The sequence below is a fragment of the Ambystoma mexicanum genome, chromosome 6p, assembly GCF_040938575.1.
Source record: "Ambystoma mexicanum isolate Mex_15411 chromosome 6p, UKY_AmexF1_1, whole genome shotgun sequence".
In the NCBI taxonomy this organism is placed as follows: Eukaryota; Metazoa; Chordata; class Amphibia; order Caudata; family Ambystomatidae; genus Ambystoma; species Ambystoma mexicanum.
In genome coordinates, this window is record NC_090935.1 from 257,032,298 (window position 1) to 257,058,247 (window position 25,950).

The 25,950-nt window shown below is 46.1% G+C and overlaps 1 protein-coding gene across 3 annotated transcripts in view; it reads left to right on the top strand.

Annotated features, from left to right (window-relative positions):
• The window catches only part of SMAD4 (SMAD family member 4), an 850,418-nt gene that overhangs the window by 772,190 nt on the left and 52,278 nt on the right, over positions 1–25,950 (top strand). For all 3 annotated transcript variants that reach the window (XM_069626978.1, XM_069626979.1, XM_069626980.1), the window contains one exon: positions 24,292–24,430. In XM_069626978.1, the coding sequence (XP_069483079.1) occupies positions 24,292–24,430 (139 nt within the window). The remainder of the gene's footprint in view (positions 1–24,291; positions 24,431–25,950) is intronic.

Consider the following 25,950-nt stretch of genomic DNA (forward strand, 5'->3'; position numbering starts at 1 on the left):
GGAGGTACCTGATCACCCCCATCCCCCCGACTGTGCAGGCTTGCAGTCAACATGTGGGAATGGGCCCTGGAGAACAACATCTACCTCACGGCTGTCCACCTGCTGGGGGAATCCAACCTGGAAGCAGACAGGCTCAGCAGATTGGGTGTGGACAACCACGAGTGGTAGTTAAATGACCTAGTACTGCAGGAAATCTTCTACAAATGGGGACACCCCCAGGTGGACCTATTTGCCTCTTGGAACAACAGGAAGTGCCAACTGTTTGCTTCCTGGCAAGGTCAGGGCCCGAGCTCCCTGGGCGACGCATTCCAGATTCAGTGGGACGGAATGACAGCATAACCCTTCCCGCCCACTCCACTGATACACAGGGTGATATGCAAGATCAAGGAATCTTGCCACCTCAGCACCATTCTAATAGCACTGGGGTGGCCGGCCAGGCCATGGTTCTCGGAGCTGTTCAGCCTTCTCGGAGGAGCCCACCGATTCGCCTTCCGATGGGCCCAGCGCATCTTCTGGCGCAGCAGGGTGGCAGTGTCATCCATTCCGCGCCACAGAAACTAACCCTCACAGCGTGGTTCCTGAACAGGTCACACTAGCTCCCCTCAGCCTTTCCCAGGCTAGCCTAGAGATCATACAGGGCGCCAGGAGCAAGTCTACCAGGGCCCAGTATAGGAGCAAGTGGACCAGGTTCTGCCTCTGGGCAGACTCTAAGGGCATCAACCACCTTACATGCACCTTGGACGACGTGCTCTCCTTCTCCGCGCACCTCGCCCACTCAGGCGTGCAGGTGGACACTTGCCGCACTTACTTGGCAGCCATTGGGGCTTACAGAAACTCAGAGGAGATTTTTTCCTCTTCCAACCAGATAGTCAAGAAAAATTTGACGGGACTCCCCAGACTTTACGCGCCCATCAAGAGGCCACACCCCGTGTGGGACCTCAACATAGTTCTGGGTGTCCAGGGGCACAAACCATTTGAACCAATGGCGTCTGCAGACATCAGGCTGGTCACCATTAAGACGGCCTTGCTACTCTGCCACACCTTGGCTCACAGAATGTCATGATCTCTGCTTCCAAAAGGTCAGGGTTTTCCCAACTCCCTTGGAAGCAGATCCATAACCCAGGTTCCGAGTGCCAACCAGTCCCAATTGGGGCCTTTTGGACCCAGTCCTGGCGCCAGTGGCACCAGGCTCATAAATATGCCCAGTCCCAGCACTGGAAGCGCCGGGCTCATAATGCTTGGGTGGACTTACCTGCAGCAGACCATGCTGCTTACTTGCCTGCCAGTTGAGCCTCTGATCCTCTTCTGTTTGGAACTACTTTTCCTGTTGGGTGGGGCTGGAGCCACTCCCTAGATTTAGAACACTGGAACTCTTCTGGAAGGCAGGAACTCTTTTCTTACCAGGAACTCTTTTCTTACTTAGGCGTGGCTGTGGAAGGAGACACCTAAGCACTACAGGAGGCTATTTAAACCACACCCAGTGGATGAATCTTGCTTTGCGTTATTCTGCACCCTCTGCAGCAGGACGCTCATCGTGTCTTCTGCATCCAGTCCTGGGCCTAAGGAAAAAGGCTTACCATCCTGAATCCAGTCTTCAGCAACACCTATAAAGACAAGAAAGAACAGGTTAGCATTCCGGCATCTGAAAGGCAAAGGCTTACCATCCTGAATCCAGTCTTCAGCAACACCTATAAAGACAAGAAAGAACAGGTTAGCATTCCGGCATCGGAAAGGCAAAGGCTTACCTACTCTTCGTGCGCTCCGGAGGTCTTCATACTGCATTCCGGCATCTGAAAGACAAAAGCTTACCAACTCTTCGCACGCTCCGGAGGCCTTCGGCGCTGCATCCGCATCTGAAAGACAAAACAAGGTGCGTTTAAAGACATTGGGGAACTTTAATACTCACGTGCCATTACTCCTTTCCACATCTAATCCAGTGGGTATTCCGGCACCCTGCAGCCGCTCCGAACTCGTACCTGCAAAATAAAAAGACAGTTAGAGCGCATCGTGAAGCAGGCAACAAGCGCTTACTCACGTGCTTCCAGGCGCTTCTATTCATCACACGGGCTCCATCTTCAACTCACTTCAGCCCGTCATCCGCCATCGCCGGAACCCTGCAAAACAAGAGACATCATTACTAAAGACTTTAAAAAGACATTTGAATGACTCGAAACTTACCGTTCGTGCAGTAAACGACGGACAGCAGTCCTCTGAAGTCAAGAGGCCTGCGCTACCTATCCAGTGAAGAAATTGGCTACAGCACCCTGCCCCGAGGCAGATGGAGAGCTCGGCATTCACTTACCTAAGACATCTTACTCTACACGTCAGGCATACAGTGCACAGAGGTCCAGCCCAAAGAGCCAACCGGGTGCTACACATCACCTTTGAAGATACGGTAGTCGCCCAGTCAAGACCGGCGCCTCTGCGAGAATCAGGTGAGCGTTACAGAACGCAAAGCCTACCGCAAAACTCTCGCCCAGGCGCTATGGAAACCTCGGATACTGACCCCTAGCCCGGTTACTTGGGGAACTAAGGGCAGAAGTGCATGCAACTCGTCAGGAAACGAATGCTCTAAGAAGGGAACTAATTATTTCCAAGGAGAGAACAGACAATCTTGCTAGACAAGTGCTACAGTCACAAGCCGGACAGACCCCGTTACCCGCATCAGGGGCAAATCTTCCTTCAACATCCTCTATGAATCCAGTGCAGATCAACCTACCTGGGAATGTACCTCTGGCTCCGCCCGAGCGATTTTCTGGTGACCCAAAGAGGTTTGCAGTATTTATCAATCAGTGCCGGTTGCACTTCTTATGCCGGCCAGCAGCCTTTCCAACTGATCAAGCTAAAGTAGCTTTTGTACTTTCGTACCTTAGTGGCAATGCGGCAGACTGGTCGATCCCTCTAGTTCATCAAGATGATCCGGTTCTCCATGATTTTCAAGCCTTTCAGCTTAGTATGGAAAAACTGTTCGCAAGACATTCACAGGGACAGGCCTTGGACAATGAGCTTCTTTCGTTGCGACAGGGTAATCAAGACCTTTTGGCTTATATTGCATCTTTCAATAGACTAATAGTGGAAACTCAATGGCCTGAGGACAAAAGGATTACGCTGTTTTATAAAGGTCTACGTGGAGAGCTCAAAGACGTTTTAGCCCAAGTAGTGAATCCCCCACAAGACTGTTCGGATTACATAGACTTGGTCGTTCAAATAGATCACAGGCTGCAGAACAGGAAGGCCGATCGTTCCAAGTTTGATGCTCGAGTATTTTCCAAACCGCCAACTCCTTCCAAAGGAGTAGACTCCGGGGAATCCATGCAAATAGGGGGTCTGAAAGGTCCTCTAACACAACGGGAGCAGGAAAGGAGGAAACAGTTGCAATTATGCCTTTATTGCGGAAACTCAGGGCACTTTCTTCAAGACTGTCCGGTGAAACCTGCCAAGAAGGCAGTAGGAGCTGCAGTTGACAAAGTTACAAACTCTGAGCAGGGAAACGACCTCGCCCGACAAGAATAGAGGTCCTCTTGCCGAGTGTAAAAACCAGTTCCGTGACCTCGCATTTCGTGATACCTATGGTCCTCATTAGCCCTGATAATCCGGATCGATTACATGCAATTGAAGCTTACGTCGACAGCGGTGCCATCGGCAATTATGTGGATCATGAAATGGTTTTGAGGATGAATCTAACTCTTTGTCCCAAGGCTGTAAAGGACGTCATTACTACGGTGGATGGTACGGAGATAGCCTCCGGGCCAGTAACGCATACCACTCAAGAAGTGACGCTAGTAAGTCAAGATGGACACCATGAGAAGATCGTGTTCGATGTGATCAAGGCCCCTCAGTTTCAGATTATTCTAGGAATACCTTGGTTAGAGAAACACAATCCTCTGATCGATTGGCGGGCAAGAACGGTCCAGTTTCCAGAATGTGTCTCTACTTGTCACCCTCAACCTGGTGTTGCACTGGCCGCAATTTCTTCAGAGACTCCCCAGTTACCTCCCGAATACCTAGAATACCAAGATGTTTTCCGGAAGGATCAGGCTAACTCTCTACCTCCTCATAGGTCTTATGACTGCCAGATAGACCTGATACCTGGATCTACTCCTCCTTGTAGTAGAATTTATGCCCTCACCGAGCCTGAGAACCTTCACCTTCGACAATACCTGGATCAATACCTGGCAAATGGGTTTATTCGTCCTTCCAAGTCCCCTGCTTCTTCAGCTTTGTTCTTCGTTCCAAAAAAGGAAGGAGACCTTAGAACTTGTATCGATTATCGCTCCCTGAACCAGATCACCGTTAAGAATAGATATCCGTTACCTTTGATCCCTGAACTCCTGGACCAAGTCAGAAAAGCATGCATATATACAAAGCTGGATCTTAGAGGAGCTTACCACTTGGTACGAGTAAAAGAGGGCGATGAATGGAAGACGGCCTTCCGCACCAAGTATGGGCTATTTGAATATCAGGTCATGCCCTTCGGACTTTGCAATGCCCCGGCCGCCTTTCAATATTTTATGAACGATGTCCTCAGAGAGCTCATAGATGTATGTGTTGTTGTTTACATTGACGACATCCTCGTTTATTCTTCATCGGAATCTGAACATCGGAAACACGTGAAAATGGTCCTCGAAAGATTGCGTCAACACAAACTTTTCGCTAAGTTGGAAAAATGTGTTTTCAACGTGACTGAAGTTGAATTCTTGGGATTCATATTATCACCTGGCGGGGTGCGTATGGATTCAAAGAAGGTCGATGCAGTTCTCAAATGGCCATCACCATCCTCCGTAAAAGGTGTGCAAAGCATGTTAGGCTTCGCTAACTTTTACCGCAGGTTTATCCCCGAGTTCTCTCGAATAGTCCAGCCCATCACTGCCTTGTTAAAGAAAAACAAACGTTTTGAATGGTCTACCGAGGCGGAACAAGCTTTCCAGGATTTGAAGACTAAATTTATCTCTGCACCAATCTTAAAACACCCTTGCCCCGAACTCCCCTACATCGTGGAAACTGATGCTTCAAGCCTTGCCATGGGGACAGTTCTATCACAAAAGGACCCGGTAACCAATCAGTTGCATCCCGTGGCATTTTGGTCCCGCAAATTCTCGCCTCCTGAAGTCAATTACACGATTACTGACAAGGAACTTCTGGCTATCAAGTCTGCCTTTAAGGCTTGGCGGCATTATCTGCTGGGGGCCCGACACACCGTTACTGTGATTACGGATCACCGAAACCTGCAATATTTGAAAACCGCAAAAGCCCATCCTCTAGACAACTCCGTTGGGCATTATTCTTTGCCGAGTTTGACTTCATAATTACATATCGACCAGGTACAAAGAACGGTAAAGCCGATGCCCTTTCTCGGATGGGAGTGGAAGAACACTTGATCAACCCTAAACCTGTACCAATCATTCCCGAACAAAGAATTCTGGGTGTAATCGCCACAGAATCCATAGAGGAAGTTAAGGATAAAGCCAGGCAACTTGTAACTCCAGCAGATATACAGAATTGGCATCTGCAGGGAAAGGACTTTGCAGTAAAGGACAACTTATTGTATTTCCAAGAACGATTATACCTACCCAGCACAGATTTACAGAAAAAAGTAATCTCTTGTTATCACGACTCTTTAATGGAAGGTCATCCCGGTATAGCCAAGACCTCAGAAAAGATCAAGCGCTACTTCTGGTGGCCGTCTTGGAAAAAAGATATCAGAGACTTTATAATGTCCTGTGGAGTATGCGCCCAAAACAAGAGTCAAAAGGAAAGACCAGCAGGCCTCTTACGCCCTATTGACATCCCACCTCGCCCTTGGCATACGCTTTCTATGGACTTCATCACCGATCTACCTCCATGCTCCGGATACAATACGATTCTAGTAATCGTGGACTTATTCTCCAAGATGGCGCATTTCATTCCGCTCAAAGGCTTGCCAACAGCAGCAACTCTGGCCCGAGAATTTCTCGAAAACATCGTCCGACTGCACGGTTTTCCTTCGGTTCTAATTTCGGATCGAGGTAGTCAATTTATTTCTCATTTTTGGCGAAGTTGCTGTCGGTCGGCTCAAATTGATGTGGGACTATCGACCAGTCACCACCCTCAGACCGACGGACAAACCGAGAGGACCAATCAAACTCTGGAACAGTATTTACGCTGCATGCTGCAACAAACTGAAAAAACTTGGAAAGATATCCTTTGGATAGCCGAGTATGCCTACAATAACTCTGTCCACTCGGGAACTGGGAAAACCCCGTTTTTTCTTTTGTACGGCAGTCACCCTCGAACCTCAGAGTTGGATCCCCTCCAAGATCTTGAAACACCAGCAGTAGACTACCTGCATTCTACAATCACCCAAGCCTTTAAGGAAGCTGTTTCTCACCTTCAAAGGGCTAAAGAACAATACAAGAAAGGAGCAGATCAACATCGGAAGGAAGCCCCTCACTATCAAGCAGGGGATCAAGTCTGGTTATCCACCAAATATCTATCTCTAAAAGGGCCACGCACATTCAACCCAAGATACCTTGGTCCCTATTCCATCACTACCATAGTAAACCCAGTAGCGGTCAAGTTGGACTTGCCCCCGCACATGAAGATACATCCGGTCTTCCACGTCTCTCTATTAAAACCCGTGCAACCTCAAACCCGACTAACCAAATCTCCAAAACCTATCCTAGTGGATGGAGAACTCGAGTTTGAAGTCAAAAGCATTCTGGACTCCAAGATCTCCAAATCTAAACTATTCTACCTAATTGACTGGAAAGGCTACGGCCCCCAAGAGAGATCCTGGGAACCTGCTGAATATGTCCACGCTCCTCGCCTAATCAAAAGATTTCACCGAACATTTCCTGACAAGCCAAAACCCCCGGAGAAGCCCGGTTTGGGAGGGGCCTTGAGGGGGGGTACTGTCATGATCTCTGCTTCCAAAAGGTCAGGGTTTTCCCAACTCCCTTGGAAGCAGATCCATAACCCAGGTTCCGAGTGCCAACCAGTCCCAATTGGGGCCTTTTGGACCCAGTCATGGCGCCAGTGGCACCAGGCTCATAAATATGCCCAGTCCCAGCACTGGAAGCGCCGGGCTCATAATGCTTGGGTGGACTTACCTGCAGCAGACCATGCTGCTTACTTGCCTGCCAGTTGAGCCTCTGATCCTCTTCTGTTTGGTACTACTTTTCCTGTTGGGTGGGGCTGGAGCCACTCCCTAGATTTAGAACACTGGAACTCTTCTGGAAGGCAGGAACTCTTTTCTTACCAGGAACTCTTTTCTTACTTAGGCGTGGCTGTGGAAGGAGACACCTAAGCACTACAGGAGGCTATTTAAACCACACCCAGTGGATGAATCTTGCTTTGCGTTATTCTGCACCCTCTGCAGCAGGACGCTCATCGTGTCTTCTGCATCCAGTCCTGGGCCTAAGGAAAAAGGCTTACCATCCTGAATCCAGTCTTCAGCAACACCTATAAAGACAAGAAAGAACAGGTTAGCATTCCGGCATCTGAAAGGCAAAGGCTTACCATCCTGAATCCAGTCTTCAGCAACACCTATAAAGACAAGAAAGAACAGGTTAGCATTCCGGCATCGGAAAGGCAAAGGCTTACCTACTCTTCGTGCGCTCCGGAGGTCTTCATACTGCATTCCGGCATCTGAAAGACAAAAGCTTACCAACTCTTCGCACGCTCCGGAGGCCTTCGGCGCTGCATCCGCATCTGAAAGACAAAACAAGGTGCGTTTAAAGACATTGGGGAACTTTAATACTCACGTGCCATTACTCCTTTCCACATCTAATCCAGTGGGTATTCCGGCACCCTGCAGCCGCTCCGAACTCGTACCTGCAAAATAAAAAGACAGTTAGAGCGCATCGTGAAGCAGGCAACAAGCGCTTACTCACGTGCTTCCAGGCGCTTCTATTCATCACACGGGCTCCATCTTCAACTCACTTCAGCCCGTCATCCGCCATCGCCGGAACCCTGCAAAACAAGAGACATCATTACTAAAGACTTTAAAAAGACATTTGAATGACTCGAAACTTACCGTTCGTGCAGTAAACGACGGACAGCAGTCCTCTGAAGTCAAGAGGCCTGCGCTACCTATCCAGTGAAGAAATTGGCTACAGCACCCTGCCCCGAGGCAGATGGAGAGCTCGGCATTCACTTACCTAAGACATCTTACTCTACACGTCAGGCATACAGTGCACAGAGGTCCAGCCCAAAGAGCCAACCGGGTGCTACACATCACCTTTGAAGATACGGTAGTCGCCCAGTCAAGACCGGCGCCTCTGCGAGAATCAGGTGAGCGTTACACAGAATCAGTGAAATGTAGGCGCTGGTCGCCTCAAAGCCATATAATACATTTCACATGGCTAAAGTAGTCCTGTGGACACACCCAGTATTCTTGCCCAACGTGCCTTCCGCATTCCATCTGAACAAAGAAATGGTGCTGCCTATGTTTTTTTGCTGGGCCCAAAGACGAGGCACAGAGGGTTCTGCACTGCCTTGATGTCAGGCGTGCCCTGAAATTCTACTTGGACAGGACGAAGGGCTTTTTGTCACCTTTGGCGGATCAAGACCGGGGTATCGGGCCTCTAACGCCTCCATAGCCCGTTGGATGGTCTCGGCCATCAAAGAAGCTTACGAGTGACAGCATAAGCCACTGCCGGCCAACATGCAAGCCCACGCGGTCAGAGCCAAGGCAACGGCCATCGTTTTCCAGCGGGGCATGTCCCCTGGCAAGTCATAAGCAGAGCGGCCACATGGGCCTCCCTTCGGCTTTCTGCAAGCACTACTGTTTGGATGCCGGTTCTAGATCAGACGTGGCTTTCGTACAGGCGGTTCTTAGTAATCGGTTTGCTTAAGGAGGGTCTCCTCTCCACCCTGGGGCTACATCCAGTGGTAATCACCCATGCAATATGGAGGAAAGGGGACGGGACGTAAGAGTAATTATAAATTACACACTGTAGTGACTAACGTACTCTTAGTCCATAGTCCCCTTTCCTCCATACGTCCCACCAACCTCCCCCCTAATAAAACTAGTGTCATTAGGCAATGTTAATCTATTGTCGACGCGTCTATGGGGACTGAGGTGTGGTGCTGGAGGGCGGAGTCGGGGCAGCGCATGCTCCCAGGGCCACACCCCCGCGCGCCGTTTAACTTTAAAGAGGAAAAAGAAATATGGTTCAAGAGAGGGTGTAAACAGCCCCCCACGGACCTGTCCTGGAGACAAGAGCATATAATCAGCAATAGCATTCAACCAGTAATAGCATTCAACCAGTTACTCCACCCATCCCACAGCTCCAAACAGCACATTGCTGCAGACATTCTGGAAGATTGGTTCTTACCAAATCTTCAGGAGCATCTAAAGAATTTCATTATACACTGCACCACCTGCCAAACCTTCAGCACTGGCATGACGCTCCGGACAATACGAGGCACAATGCTGCACCCTATTGGGCTGTTCCGTGAGTTACGTGTTGATTGCGCAGACATGAGAGAAAGATGCAATGGAACACGATACCTAATAGTTGTAGTGTGCTCTTTTTCACGATGGGGTGAGGCTGGTCCTTGTGCACACCCAGATGCCAAGTGTGCTGCTAAATATTTAGTGCACAAGTTTTTCCCTCGACGGGGCATGTGTGACACGTTGAAATCTGACAAGGGCACCCATTTTATCAATGAACTCTTCAAAGACATCACAGCTCTACTTGCCATTCAACATCGGGTGTGTTCAATTTACTTCCCCCAAGCAAACGGTGTGTGTAACGAATAAACGTCCTTCTCAAAAGCAAGCTCTCCAAACTCTGCCCACCACCTTAAAAAAAAAAAAAAAAACTGGGTGCATTGCTTGCCTCTGGCCTTGTTCAGTTTTAGCACTCAGCCAAGTAAAGTCCACCATCTTTCACCACACTAAATAGTGACTGGCAGACGCGTGCACACACCCATCTCCCAGTTAGGCGAGCATCAGATACCGACAGAGCTGCATCGGTTCTAGGTGAGGCATTCAAAGAGTACTTAACAAACCTGACAAGTGCGATCAAATATGTCTCCCGACAACTCTCACCCCCTCGCCTGGACAATACACTGCGGGCAACTTGCCACAGAGACCACGACTGCCCAGCCACTGCTGCCAGGTGATCTAATAAATATAAAGAGGTTTGTGCGCAAATGGAACAACCATAGGTTCCATTGCCCTTATGAAGTGGTGTTGTCCACCCCTCTCGCAGTAAAAGTGAAGGGGCTTCGATATTGGATGCACCTCTTGGATGTTCGTAGGGCACCCTCAAACTCCTGGCCAGTACTCTAAAAAAAAAACTATCAATCTAGCTCGCAATAACTACCTCAAAAGTAATAATGTAACTGCATGTCCCAAAAAATAAAACATGCATTGCTAAAGTAAAAAAATATGTCTCGCTCTCTTCTGCCCCACCCCACCCGTTTTTGTTTCTAAAGGAGTATACAACATGGAGAGCTTGATGCAAATGATTCATTGTATGTTTAGAATAAAGATTGATGTACTGCTAACTCTACAAGGTTCACTTGTGGTCTACAAGATCTACATACACTTGTGGCCTACACTTCTCTGTCATCCTATTTAACAAATACATTTTTCTGCTAGGAATTTGTTGTGGTACATCTTTCATCTGAGCAAGCTATCTTAAAGAGGAGGTACGGGGACATGAACGGAAGCGTACTGTCAAATGAAACCAGCAACGCAACTGTACATATGTATAATACGGTTACATGTCTTTATACCGAGATATTGTATACCGAATGCCTATATATCGAAACATATATCTTGAAAACCTTAATATTGAATGCATTTTCTTGCATTGAATGTAAACCCCTGTTTCCAACCCTTAAAAACCCATCCTGACCATTTATATTTGATATAAAGGTTTTCAAGATGTAAGTTTAGATATATGTGGGATTCGATATACAATATTTGACATAAACACTGCACACCATAAGTAATAGTGTCAACAGTGTGTGCATGAGCAGAATGTTAGAAATATTACTCCCCGCAATTAAAAATCTTTTTTAGCACAAATATTGGTGTTGGCATTAGTATATCAACAAGGCAATATGTATTGTGCCATAATAGAATGAAAAGGCAAGCTCATAGGCCCACATACAATGCATACCATGGCTTAGGCCTGGATGCTATTTAAGATATCAGATACTCAAATTGCTGGTATACTGATATGAGTGCAGTAGGCAGACTATGTAGAATAAAAGGCACCTTCCAGGCACATAGCGTGCAACTAGAGCTTGTCGATACAGACGCCCTGCAATGTAAAAACAACCCAAAGAACCATAACTCCTTACAACGGCCATTTTTAGTGATTGACAGAACGAAGTACATAAACAACAAGTGGCAGTAAACTATGTTCAGTTGCCGAGCTGAAGGCCTCCTGGGATACAAAGAAACCTGTGTTGTCTGTGGGAAAAACGTGCACAAATATGGACAGAGCATGTCGCAAAACTGATACGGATTGCAGCAATGGAGAAGCCAGTGAAAGTGCACCGAGAGGAGAACTATTTGCTGTGCTTCCACAGCGAATGGACAGCCTTTGTCAGCTCCGGCGAGCGATGCAACAGGACATTGATGATCCCAGACTTGAAGGGTACATCGGCCGTGATGGACTATTACTGGGTGTGTGGCCAACAAGCGTACTTGCACTTCCCACCATCATGGAGGGGATACTGTTCACTGGCCACACTGCAATCAGCACTACTGGTAGTCCCAGAAGAACATTTGAAAGGGGGGGGGGGCAATACCCAGAGTACCAACAGTCTCCCCAGTGTTCGAAGTACAGAACCCAATGCCACTACCAGAATTTCACATCCTCACAGGGAAATACCAATATGATTAACTACGAAGGAAAAAGAGGGTCTCGAATTATCTATCGAGACTCAACAGCACTGCTTGAGGATATATCTGAAGAATACTGGTTGTTCAAACATTTTTCGCATTACTCTTGCTATCCGGCGTGCAGGTCAGAACTAATGATACATGTCTACCAATCGTACAATGGGAACTGGTCCAGTTGGTGAACGACACCGAGCAGGGGTTCAACGTCCTAAAAGTCGAGCTGCATGCCCAAAGGTTGATGAAGAGTCAGAACCGATTTGTCCTGGAATATGCTAACAGCAATAGAAGGTGTGTGCGAAAAGATTGGGGACTCATGTTGCACATTCGCACCTCCAGAAAACACTGAAAATAGATTGTTGGCCCACATAGCAGCGGCAGTGCACTGCCAGGGGGTGCGCATGAAAAAAGAAGCTGGTATCCAAGGAGGTGATTGGTTCGATGTCGCTTTTGGCTGGGAGCCCTTGTGAAGATGCTGGTTCCCGTCATCGTGTTCATCCGGGTTCTTTTCTGCAGGTGCCAAATGGGGCTCTTCTGTTGTGCCAAAGCAGTACCTAGTAGCGCAATGATGATGGTTTCAATTGCCGTTTCAAAAGTACCTCATAATAGAAAAGAAATGGAAATACAAACTGACCACCCTATCCCCCGCATGGACCCCAACACCCTATGGAGATGAGATGGATAGATTATACCACACGATTATTGTTCCTCCACCCTGACCCTGAAAACTATAAAGAAGTGTGTGTAGATTTAGCAGGGGATAGGGAAGGAAATATACAAAAATGTTGCCCTTAGTGCACCCACGCAGTTATTGCGACTTTGGGGGCGCACAAAATACTGACTCACATTACTGCACCCAAGCTCTCCTTGAAGAGCAGTAACGGGAGTCAGGGGTTGCGGGAGACAAGAAAAGATTTTTAAAAAAAGCACCCTGCTGCGTCAGCTCCGACACACATAAGTGGGAGGAACCGAAGCAGCAGGGATAGAGAAACAAAAAATGGACCTTACAATGAGAACAGCACGGCGCGCACACAAGTGTGTTGCCATAAAGGTTAGTGGGGTGGGGGAGTTGGGTAAGGGAATGCGGGCCAGGGGACATGGGTAAAGTGATATATTTGATCACTGCGACGCGCCATAATTGGCATTGACATTTTCGGCAGTGCAGTTACGTGCTGCGCGGTGATCATAGATTCATGGGGAATGTATCTACATGACATGCTCTCCTGAAGAATACGCGCAAGCAGGAGGAAGCCTGCGGGATGTTTGTAGTGCATGGATGCCAATAAAGGGAACACCACCATACGAAGCTGCGGTAAGGAGGGAAAATAAACGCACGTTTGCAGATCAATTAGTTACTGTAGAAGTAACGAAAGGGGGGAATGTTGGGAAGGAAATTAACCTTTCCCACTCCCCCTAGGCTCTTTAGAGTGAGGCGAGTCCCATAGGTAGACGTGCGATGTACCGGGGGGGGGGGGGTCCTTGCTAAGAAACCCTCCATGATCACAATATTGCATGAAACACAGATGTATAGACTTAGTACCTGCATGTAAGGAGGTGCATGGGTTCGCGGTAAACACAGGCCCGATGAAGAAACCTGAACAGGCCCAGACGCTGATGGTAGAAGGACGTGCGCTGCTAATTCCCATAGAAACTTCCCTTTGTTCCTTAACTGTTGCGATTATTTGTTATCCCGAAAAGCAATGTGCCCTGCAAGGCCGTGAGACAGCACAAGGCTCCTCTCTGCGCACATTCATCACAGGCAGGCTACCAGCAGACCTTCAACCACCACCCAGCCCACCAGGAGTTATGACACCCACCACTGACCTAGTCTAAGACCCCTGAATTCCACAATAGTAGGTGACCTCAGACCACCAACCATAAGCACAGCCATTTCACCTTATTCCATAATGGCACACTTTGCTGTATGCAGTACAGAGACTAATACATTATAGTCCAAAGCGAGGGTGGAAGCCTTTGGTGCTGAGAGTGCGATATGAACTTATTGAAGAATGGGTGGGTCAGCATGATCGTGAACCTCCCCCTGTGCCAGTCCCCGAGTTTCCCAGGTGCATGCCATAATGATAGAGTAGCATTGTCTTGCAATAGTAACTTATGAGGAACATGACCGTCATTCCCTGGAGAGATGGGCCCAGCTGACCCCAGATGATGGAAGATGGATGGGTCTGGAGCCAATCACAGCCTGGCCGCCCCTATGAAGCAGGCCCATGTATAGGGTCTCTCCAACCAGCCATGCAGGTTTTCAAAGTATGTATCACATAGTTATGATGATGGGTTGCCTTATGACTTTCTGCTTGTACCATTTTTTGGCAGAACGTTCTCGAGCAGCAGAATTATTTGCTGGCATACTTATTGTTTGTGCTATTAAAACTTGCTATCCTTGCAAGAAATCCCTTGGCCTTTTTTCCCTAGCGAGTTGTATTTTTTCTGGTGTGAGCATTCAGGGCGTGCCTTCATTAACAACCAAACACCTACAAGCATCGTGTCTTCCTCATATTTCATTTTTCCCTACCTATATTCTACCGCAATAGTTTTGGCTTGTAGTCAAAACAAAAAATGGACCTTACAACGAGACCAGCACGGATCATTTTACTGTGTATTGTGCATCTTCACATTGGGGACACATTGTAAACCTTCAGAGCTTCACTTGAATAAGCAGCCACCCAGTGTTGAGTTGAACACGCATAGCGTTAAGTACCACTTCCTTGAGGACTTTTGGTTGTGAATTTTGCCCCTCTACGTAGCACACAGAACTGCAATGTCCCTTTTGCTGTGTTAGTCGAACGTCCGTGATGGCTAGCCTGTATTTGAAACAAAAAAGCATTTGTAGTTGGTGCTGGTCACACGAGTGGGGAAATGCATTCGAACAATGATCTATGTCACAGTATTCAGGCTCTGGAGTTTGAAACTGCCTAAAGGGCTGTAGGTCATACATTTCTGTAGTTAAAGCTTTGTGTGGGTGTTAGGGAAGTGTTCCTAAGGCTTACCAGTAGGTAAGATGCTATAAAACTATCCCTTTGGCACACAGGCTCCAACTGTTAGTACAACTCTGTACTACCCAAAGGTATGGTAGATTGGTAGAGCAGCCAGGCGTATTTTAGGAGGAGGATGTGAGTTGTAGTTAAGTACAATGAACTCCGTAAATACACAGGTCCAAATAAACTCTCACACACTTGTAGTTATGATAAAATAGACATTTATTTTATATACACAAGGCAAAGTTATATTCAGCTAGGTAAGTAGCTTAATCCTTAATCAAAACATAGGAAACATCAGCAATACTTCAGGTGAGTAAATCAGTAGTCACTCAGAAAAGGTTTCTGTAGTGGGGATAAAAAAATAAGTTATTTTGCACTAGCAATAGAAATTCAATAGACTTCTAATACTTATCATAGGCCACAAGGCTTTAGCAGTCCATCCCTAACTAGTTGTGAGTTATTCAGAGTCAGTGGGGAGGGAATGTAGAGCAGAAACAACAGTAGAGAAGGTAAAGTACTTAGAATACTTTTGATGGTCAAAACGTTATCAGAGACCTTGGAAAGGAATCGCTATAGGCGCACACGCATTTGGCCTGGGCGAATGGTATGGGTGAATACCCAAGCACCGGATACAGGACTCTAGTAACACAGCAGTAAAATGGCTTGAGGTAAGTTCTGACCTGAACCCAACAGTACCCTAGAAGTGTTGAAGAAAATGCAGCTGGATTGTGTCAAGGGTGCAGCAGCGGTGGACCCGGTCTCCTGTTCCTTTGTCATGCTGACAAAAGGAGAGACTCTTGGATGGATGCCCAAGTAGCAGTCTAGAGAAAGTACCCTCAGCAAGGAATTCTTCATACTCCATCGGTCTGTATATTTGGTGCCTTTTTACAAGCTTTGAGAGTGAACATTTAGCGCCCGGTCAATCTGCCTCACTTCTTCGGTCCTGCACTCTGATGAGGGGACTTTGAGTGGGGGGGGATCTTGCCCCTAGAGGTCATAGTGGATCTCACCAAAGTTCTCGGAGGTTACAGCACGTCGCGGAATGGCTTGTTCTGCAGGTGGTCTTCTGGCTTTGCGGTTACTGGAAGGGGCTGCAGGCGTCTCTGGAAGTCTTATTCTTTGGATCTTCTGTTCCAGTGGTCAACTTCCCTTCTGCCTCAGGAACCTCTCCTTTTATTCAGATTTCACTCTCATCCTCTGCAAACTCTCCCTGCAGTTTACAGAAGGGTCTGGGTGGTTGTCCAATCAGGACAGCCATCCCTCTAGTGTGAACTGGTTCCTTTCAGGCACATCAGCAGACAAAGGATAGCAGAGTTTCGGGATCCTCCCATGCTTCCTGTCCTCATAGACACATAAGAGCTTTGGCAGGCTACACAAAGAATTCCCGCTGAAGACGAAATTCAAATCGGGACCTCCCTCTCCCAGGATGGCAGAAGAACGACCAAGAAAGAACCACCACACACAAAATGGCTAAAAAAGAAAGGGGCCACCGTGTTAGCACATAGCTGAACCTCCTGTGCATAACCGCAGCTGTGAATACAGCCTGCGGTGGAAAATTGCACAAAAGTCAGTAGAACTTGTCCACTCCCATCAGCCATAACTATAGGGTCTGTTACTGTAATCACAAAGTTACAAGAGCAGAGAGAAAGGGTATACTAGGTAACCCCTCGGCACCCCACAGAGGGTGGTGTGTGCTGATCTCTCAAAAGGAAGTATAAAACATATCCCTCTAACCTTGAGAAGAGTAGTTCTCAAGGAAGATAAAGGAATAAAAAAAGGAGAGCCCCAGGGGCTCCCAGCAACACCACACAGGGTGCTGTTCTGCAAAAGTGAAACACAGAAGCCTTAAAAAAAGGTATGAAGGAAAGCATGACTCCATAAAATAAAGTAAAACATACAGAACAGGGTTCCCATGATCAGAGCAATACAGAATGATTGAGGGGGAAAACGCTCCCTGCATTCAGGAGAACAAGGAAAAGGTCCAGAAGTCCAGCAAAAAGTGCTAGGGGTCTCACTAGGAGAGGGGATTAAGCATAACACTGATACATCTCTTTAACAGTGGGCATCATTTTAGTACGAAAATCACGTGCAAGATGAAGCCCAAACTCTCAACTAGCCAGTGTGAGCCCAAATATTAATTCCCGCCTCTGTTGAATTAGGCATTGGGGTTTTTTTTGTGCATTTCCTACTGTCAGGGTTTTTTTGTTGTTGCAACCTGAGCCTTTTAGTCCTGCATCGTAGTAAGCACCACTTGTCCCTGCACAAGAATGCTATATGTGTTCCACTGGTTGGTGCCAACCTTTGTTTGTTCTAGTGTGCAACATTTTGCGAGGGTTGTCACTGCTATCTCAATCCAGGGACCATTTGTACGGCCTAATGGGATAAGAACAATGACATTTTGCTGTCATGGTTAAAGCATAAATTGGAGATTGTGGGATACATTTTCTACAAACAGATCTATTTGTATCAAGCTTGAAGAGGAAGCCTGCAAACTTTGAATGGGCTTCTACTCGGTGAATTAGTAGCTGCCAGTAATGTAAATAGTAGGAACCCTGCGGTTGGGAGCAGAGTTAACCACTTAGCCCACACATCTCCATGCAACCTGAGGGTGTACATCAAACCCATAGGGCCCTTTGATGACCTTGCACAGCCAAGGTTTGTTTGGATATAGTCAATATGATGGATGCACTGAATAAACATGCCAGGGACGACATCAAAAGACCTACAGTTTATTTAGCATTCAAACATAACAAAGTAAGAATTATATCTTGCTGGTTTAGTTCCTGTTCGTAATCAATATGTTTGCATAAACGCCTAAAATAAATGTAATGCAATGGTTTAGGAACCTATTTTATTGGGAGACCCTAGTTATGGAGTTAAAGCTCTCGTTATTGCGAGAAAGTTGCTTGGGGCTTGTTTGCTTGGTAGCGCTCATGGATCCTCTGCAGAATCTCTGAGTTCAGAAAAGGGGCTTCTTTTTATAACATAAAATGAACAATGTACGCAGGGAACTTCTTGTAGAATCTGTGGCTTGGCATTGCAAAACACACACCCATTCAAAGCACATTTTGTCTCTGCTCCGAGATGTAAATCAAAACATTCAGCTAGTAGCCTTGGATTCTGGATGAGTACTTGGCTGTGCATCCACCTGTGTTCATCTCCAAGTCAGACATTCCGCACTACAATTCTTTCCCGCATGCTACACTTTTCTATACCTGGGTAATAGTTATGAAGCACAAAGTCTTAGTCTCCTGCAAAGAGCTGTACTTGGTCTTGTCTCAAAGGGCACTACACCCCATCTCTTTCAGCAGGTAAGATTAAAGTGTAGAACCATATAAGGTTATGCATTGTTTTAACTCCTTTCTTCCTTACATATTAGTGCCCTAAGTTGGTTATTACTTACCTTGTTCTTTTTACACTTGCTTTCCTACACTAATGTGTTCTAATATTGATGTAGCCGTGTTCAAAAGTAAAGTGTTGGTGCTATTTAGCCAAAGCACACCAAAAGAGAATGTGTATATAATTTTAGTGTATGTTTGGGGTAATGCGTACCTGTAGTTTTAAAATGCAGAGAGTTGTTCAAGCCCAAAGTGAATAATTGCATTTGTATATATCCTGCCTAACTTGTGTTATTGGGAGTGCTCTGTGTGTGCTTAACTGAACCCCTCACCACTCTCGCTCTCCTAGCTCTAAGCCTTACTGCTCAGTTATACTACCTTGATGTAGTTTAGTAAGACATTAGTATCTTTCCCTGTTCTCCAGAATCAGGTGGCCTCTCAGAATCTCACTGCAGAGCCGATTCTGAAAATACCCTGTGAAAGACTTAATCCTGAAGTACTTCACTGTTTGGGGTTTCTACCGAAACACATTTGCACCCCTCTTGCGAGTATAGCCCTCTCTCGGCACAAAAGGCGAAAGAGGTATATCTCTTAACTGTGTCTGGTTTACATTTTGGATTGGTATCACTGTTGGATTGTAGAAGTATGAGGGCTGTGTAGGTTCTTTAACCTCTACTCCTCCTTTTACTCCTGCACAGCAGAAGTCAATTTGTCATATTGATGGCAGTAATTGGGATTTGAGACAGTCTGCCATGCTTAGCCAAAATGTTTGACTGCCATGGTATTCTTTAATTACTACGATGTGGCTCACAATGGGCCTAGTGCAGGGCCCATGAAGGGGCTGCCTGTATAAAAGTTGTGTGAAGTTGGGTCTCCCACATGTTGTTAATGTTAATAAGGATAAGAAGACTATTGCTAGGATCTCAGTGGTGGCACCCAAGGATAGCCTAGGAGCCACATCTCCAAAGATCGAGTTCAACCATCTGAGGTAGGGTGTAAATCTTTTGAGGTGTTTACATATCAGCCCTTAGATTCACAGTGTGGTCATGGTAAACACAAGGTGGGAAAGGACAGAGGTTCTGACCGTACATCCAAGAAAGGTCCCCAAAAATTCAAATGGACATTTCAAGACTGTGGTAAGTCAATTCCCACCGGAAATCAGGGTGTGAGCACTTCTAACACAGAGTCTACCACACACTCAACAACCAGGGGTTGTTTTCGTAACATACATATGATGCATAGGAAGGGGGGAAATCAGGCTTCCCCTTGCAGGCCGGAACAGGCCATTGTGACTGTTGGTCACCTGGAAGAGGTCGCATCCAGTGTGGACTTCTTAACAGCTGAAATCCCACTATGCCAGGGTGTGGCCGAAAGATCCCCAAAGGTGAGTGGGAACAGTACCAGGTCCTTTGAGGGGGCACCAGTTCCCTCCAAGACTCAGATGTTCTTGGACCATGTCTCCAGGAACTGGGAAAAGTCTCCCACCTTGCTTGGCACTGCTATTAGTATATCAGCTGTCAGGTAACTGGTGAAGGTTGGGCGGTACTCCCCAAGACCAAACCCGCAGGTAAAAGGGTTTGGTGGTCTGAGTTACTGTCCTTTGGAAAGGGTACGGCTTCATTGGAGGGGCACAACCTACAATGCACAGTGCTGCAGTCAAAGACTCTATTCCTGCAGGGTATCTGTTTGGTAATGATCCCCCTGAACCGTATGTAGTCACGGCAGTTACTGGAGCAAAAGCTCTGAAGACAGCAAAGGAGGAAGTGATTGAGGGCAGCTGGAGGTCCCAAGAGACCGGTCTCACAAGTAGCTCCCCGTCCAAGCCTGAAGTGCCTACTCTAGCAAGACAGGGCCCAGTGGCTATTGTGTTCGCACCGCTTTCAGTGATCTCCGATTTGCCTACTGGTATAGAAGAGGGACCTGAGATGGTGGATGGGGTAGTTTCCTGCCTGAAGGGCACACCAGCACTGAGTGAGTTAATACATCGGAGCACGGAACCCAACCGGTCCCAAAACTGGACACCGAAGAGACCTTTGCACTCGAAATACCTAGACTTCCTTTAATGGAACCCAGGCGCAAGAAAAGGCACTCCAGTGATTTCAGGAACTTCTACAGTGTTCCCTTAGTGAATCGGAGTACAGGGGCTGAGTGCACATACATGTACCAACCCATGCCACCCTACCCCTCACACCCATAAGGTTTAATAGGCTTAAAATGCTTACCCTACCTCCCCCTAACCTGACTGTGAGCTGTGGAATTCTGGTCAAGGATCCTCTCTTGGGCTTCCCATACGGTGGATGGATTATGAGAGGGTCTTAAATTTGACAAACAAAATATTGCTTAATGGAGGGATTCCAGGGTCTTGGACCTTGGTAATTGTTATACCTATATTCAAAAAAGGGGATCAAACGTGCCCTGCAAATTATAGGCCCATTTCGTTAACCGACACGGTGGCAAAAATATTTTCTATTCTTATTCTATGGGAATTAAATAAACATCTGGAAGCCTTCAATATGTACTCTTAAGTCACAAATTGGTTTTAGAAAATCTACAGTACCAGTCTAAATGCGACAATTATGGCCCATTTATTACCAGGTACGAAAGCCAAAGAATTGAGTACATTATATATTGCTTCAATAGATATGACTGCTGCCTTTGACACGGTGGTACGAGATCTGTTATGGATAAAGATGCATATATTGGGCATCCCTGTATATCTAATTAATTGGATTGCGAAATGTCATCAAAATACGTCATATAAGATTCATACAACGAAAGACAAAGCACTAACGGAACCAGTTAACTCATATCTGGGCCTGAAACAGGGATGCAATTATGCGGCAACATTATTTCATTTATATCTTTCGGATTTAGATATAATTTGGGAATACAATGATATCTTTCCAGCTAGACTGTTTTTTTAAACTAAACTGGATGGCGTTTGCAGATGATATTGTTTTATTTGATTTGACACCATTTGGCTTACAAAGAAAGTTGCAAATATTTTCTGAATATGCTTTTCATAATAATTTGAAACCTAATTTTTCCAAAACTAATATTTTTCACGCTGGTAAAGCCCCGAAAAAGTATACATGGAATATGGAAATTAAACCTATTAACCATCCAGAAGAATTTGTTTACTTGGGTTATGGGTTGAGTAATTCCTGTACATTGAAAATCTGGATTGATAGTTTAAACTCTAAGGCGAGACCTTTTGTTAATCAGATGAAAATTATAGTTTCAAAATATTGTAAATTTTCTTTGATTCCGTTTATTGATTATCTTACCCTAAAGGTGGAACCTGTGTTCTTGTGTGCTCTGGATATGTGTTTATACAATGTAAAAAGTCATCTGAATTCCATACAGGGAAGAATAATCAAATCAGTAATTAATCTGTCTGCCTCCGTTCCAAACTGTGTAATCCGGCATGAATTTGGATTGATCTCCCTAGCATGTCGATGGGAATGGAGAGCTTTATCTAATTCTAGCAATATCATAAATCGGCTAACAATTCCATCTATCAAGATGTGGGCCTAATGATAAAGGGCTGTAGCTCTTCATCACTAGTGGAATATGGCACAAACATGAAAAGAATTCTACGTGAATTAGGAGTTGATAAGAGCGACTTAGTTATGAGACCTGGCTATGTTAAAAAAAAAAAAACGTTCTGAGCGTGATTGAATACAAACCATTGAAGCATTGTCAAAGCTAAAATCCTATTTTGAATATTCAAGATATCCATAGAAAAGAGAAGGGTGTTGTACATACCTCAAAATCTTCCCATGCAATATTACGCAAAGGATGTACATAAGATTCAAAATGAATCGGTTCCATACTCTTGAAAGGATTAAGTATTTGGGCGGGAATAAACATCTCTCACGAAGTACTTACTATCAATTCCACAATTGTAATGAACCCATTGAGACTTTAAAACATCTCTTATTGGAATGTGTTTATTTTAAAACTGTTAGCACAACGCTTCTTATGAGATTTGTTCATTCTAAGTTCATTGATTGTATGACGACTCTATGGGATCGGATGATGTTAGGTCAGAATAATGCATTGAGCTTTGCCTTGGTAGCATTTTTTAAGGTAATTGATGAAGAGCTAAAATGATTAAATAATAATGTAATGCACTGATGAACAAGCAGAATGGATGTGTTTTAGGATCCGAATACTTGCTAGATGTAATTTATCTGTTTATTTAAAAAATAAATGATTTTAATTATTATGATATTGAATATTTTGTAATTATGTTTGTAAAGGTTTAAAAAAAAAACCTTTCTTCAGTTGCTTGCTAACTTTCAGGCACATTCATACAGCCTGTTGGCTTTAACTCGTGTCAGACTCTTAAAAGATTCTTAGTCTACTGAAGAAAGCTGTATTGGGATCTGTGACCAGGGCACTAGGTCTCCTCTTTTCTAGCTATGTAAGAGCTTTGAAGGTGGTTTATCTTATATTCAAAGGTTTTGTTTGGTGTTTCTAATGTCTTTATTTTCACCATGTTGGCTCCCTATTTGATGGTTATTTACCCAGTTCTTATTATTCGCTTGCTTTACTCTTCTACAGTGTTCTGAAACTGGTCTAACTATTCTTAAAAGTGAAGTGCTAGTGCTCTTATCAGAATGCACCAAAGTCAGTGTTTAACCAATAGTAGTGAATGTTTTAGTCTGTTAGTTACCTGTATTTAACTGTTTGTCCAAGGCCTGAATAACTGTTTTTTTTTTTAAACATTCTGCCTAACTTGTATTAAGAGTGCTCAATGTGTGCTTAACTGTACCCTTCACCACGCCTAAGGTCTCAGCCTTGCTGCATGGTCACGCTACCAAGATAGTTTGGCAAGACATTAGTGTTTTCTCTGTTTACTGGAATAGGGTGGCCTCTCAAAATCTGTCCACAGGGCTGATTCTGAAAATCAATTTTAACACCCACCATGCCTACTTCAAGCCTTTGCCCCTAACACATCTACGTTCATTCATTCGTTCGTAGAACATCCCCTTCAGGGGCTATCCCAGGCCCCGAGTTCTGTAAGTTTAACCAGACTGTATACTTTCCTATCTGGATAAAACAGGCTTATGGCTCATCACCACACTCGTAGAACCAGATTGGCACCCATAATTCTGTTACTGCTGACCTGCATCTGCCTCTCCTCCTCTCTAATTGCCCTCCCCTTCCCAAAACTTCTTTTACCGTGCCACACGCAGTAAGGCCATGATACCGACAGTGCTATACAAGACCACATTACATTACTTTTGAAGTCATTTGGTCCATATTGAGGATATGGAAGTACACGCCATGTGCTTCAGATGTGTGTTCTGAGAAATAAATGAACTAAATCAGGCAGTAACTATACATCCGACGTTCTTTCTTAAAAATATCGATTGTTGAATACAATTACATTTGTTTGAGAGACTAGTCTTAATTTGTGCTGCATGAGCTACAAACATAACAATAATCAAGGAATCTGATTGAAAGTGGAAAAATGACCTTAAGTGATGGGTACAACAATGGTTCTATCACATAAGAACACCTTCAAGGAGCATACTCAAATGCTTTTGGGAACTGGTTTGGATAGTTTCCATAAAATGTGTTTGCTACAAACATCCTTAAATGGAAGAACAACCTATCCCTATAGGGTGTTGCTGTCCCTAGGTAGGAGGAGGTGCATCGCCTATCTAAAAGGAAAGGAAGAACTGCTATCCCTGTATATCAGGCCTACAACCCATGCACACACCCCTGCTAGTGGTGAATAAAGAAAATGTATGGTAATTGTTCCCTATAAAGAAAAAGTCCTCCAGTGAATGTCCATGGAGGTATAATAGATTTGGTTCAACCATTTTACTCACTTATCTGTACTGGAACTATATACATTGTAGAAGTAGGGATAGAACCTTTTCCTTTCCTTTTAGATAGGCGGTGCAACACCTCTTACCTAGGGACAGCAACACCCTATAGGGATAGGGTGTTCTTCTGTTTAGGGTGTCTGCAGGAGCTTCAACCACCTTACTCTTGTGCTTTAGACTATAGTTGTTTTTGCATTTCATGGATAACCTGGGAGAAAAGATGTATGAACACCAGGAATAATCACAGCTTTCTTTACACATCTCAACAGGTTTTTGATCTGCGGCAGTGTCATCGACAAATGCATCAGCAGGCTGCAACAGCACAAGCGGCAGCTGCTGCACAAGCAGCAGCTGTAGCAGGAAACATCCCAGGACCAGGATCTGTTGGCGGCATAGCCCCAGCTATAAGTAAGTATAGTCTTAGCTTTGTCTCTTTTGCAAAGCAAGAATTCATCTGATATTACTGTATCTTTCCTATATGAGCAGAATACAGGAGGAGTCAAATGTATGCAAACATTGAGCACAGAGAAGCATTCTAAATGCCTAAATATGTTTCAGTCCCCCATACTCTTATGTCCCGTCCTCTTTCCTTCATACTGTATGGGCGTCCCTTCCAAGGGACAGCAAACAGAACCTTTTTCACCAGAAAAAAACCTTATTCCCCTTTAAATTTAGAGGCGCACAGGGGTGCGGCCCATGGAGCATGCGCTTCCCTTAATCCGCCCTCAGGCGCCACACCTCAGTCCCCTTTTCCGCGTCAACGGGAACGGGCCGAATTCACCAGCGCTCCTGGGTTTGACTTCGGCCATGTAATTCCACGCACGGATACTTCTTCTCTTTGTCTTCTTTTTTGTCTTTTTATCATTCAGGTACTCGGTCCTCAGGTGTCACACTCCACCGTGACGCATGTCGACTTCTACAGGGTTCAGCAGGTGTCCGTCCTGCAACGGGCTCTTCTCAACTTCAGACCCCCACGTCCTCTGCCTACTTAGCTTTGGTCCAGACCACGGTTGGCAATCTTGTTCAGCATGTGACTCGCTGTCCTCGAAAGCACTGAAGAATCGACTAGCAAGGTGGAGGGAGCTCTTCCAGGAGTCGCCTCCAGAGGATCTCAAGAACTTCGTGAAACATTGAACCAGGCCCAAGGTAAAGCCGATATTCTCCATCGCACCCCTCAAGGGAGACTCCTTCCCAGGGACTCTCCCGCGCTGGAAGGACCGGTCAGGTCCTTCTACCAGCACGTGCACCGAGGCTGCTTCAGCTACCGGCCTTCGGGTCGAGGGATCCTCTGATCCTCCCGGTGGCAGTGTTAAGGGACCGGAAGGTTCTTTTACCGGGTCTTCACCCGAGGGGCTACGCACTTGTACCGGCACCATGGCCGAGGGGCTGTGCCCTAATACCGGTAGTACATCTGAGGGAGCGCCTAAACGCAGCTCTACCGACCCCCCAAGTCGAGGGTGTCACACCTACCAGGCCTAGGCCCGAGGAGCAGGGTAGGCCTCGTGATCCGCACGAAAGAGTCTTGGAGGAGGCCGGGCCCAGCGGGCCGAGCAACACGTTGCAGGCACGTGGCAGGTAGCTCGACAAAATGGCCACCGTGCCAGAAGGAGGCACCCGTCCGACGCCATTCCAGGAAGTCCGCGAAGAACGAGTGTCAAGGTGGGACTGGCCTCAACCAGGTACATGGCCTACAGTCTACCCCTCTTTTGCGCAGGGCAGATTTCCTTTGCGTCCATATGGACAGGGTACGCAGCGACTCCAGCAGCTCCCTGCTACCCCGTCGGCACCCCCTGCCACCTCTTTGGCCAGTGAGGAGGTGCTCTTCGAGAAGTTCCTCTGCCTTATGAAGTCACCTCAGATGGGTGTTATCATCAAAGACGCCATCAGGGAAGTCCTTCCCGCAATGCTTGCGGCACCGCAGATGCCTC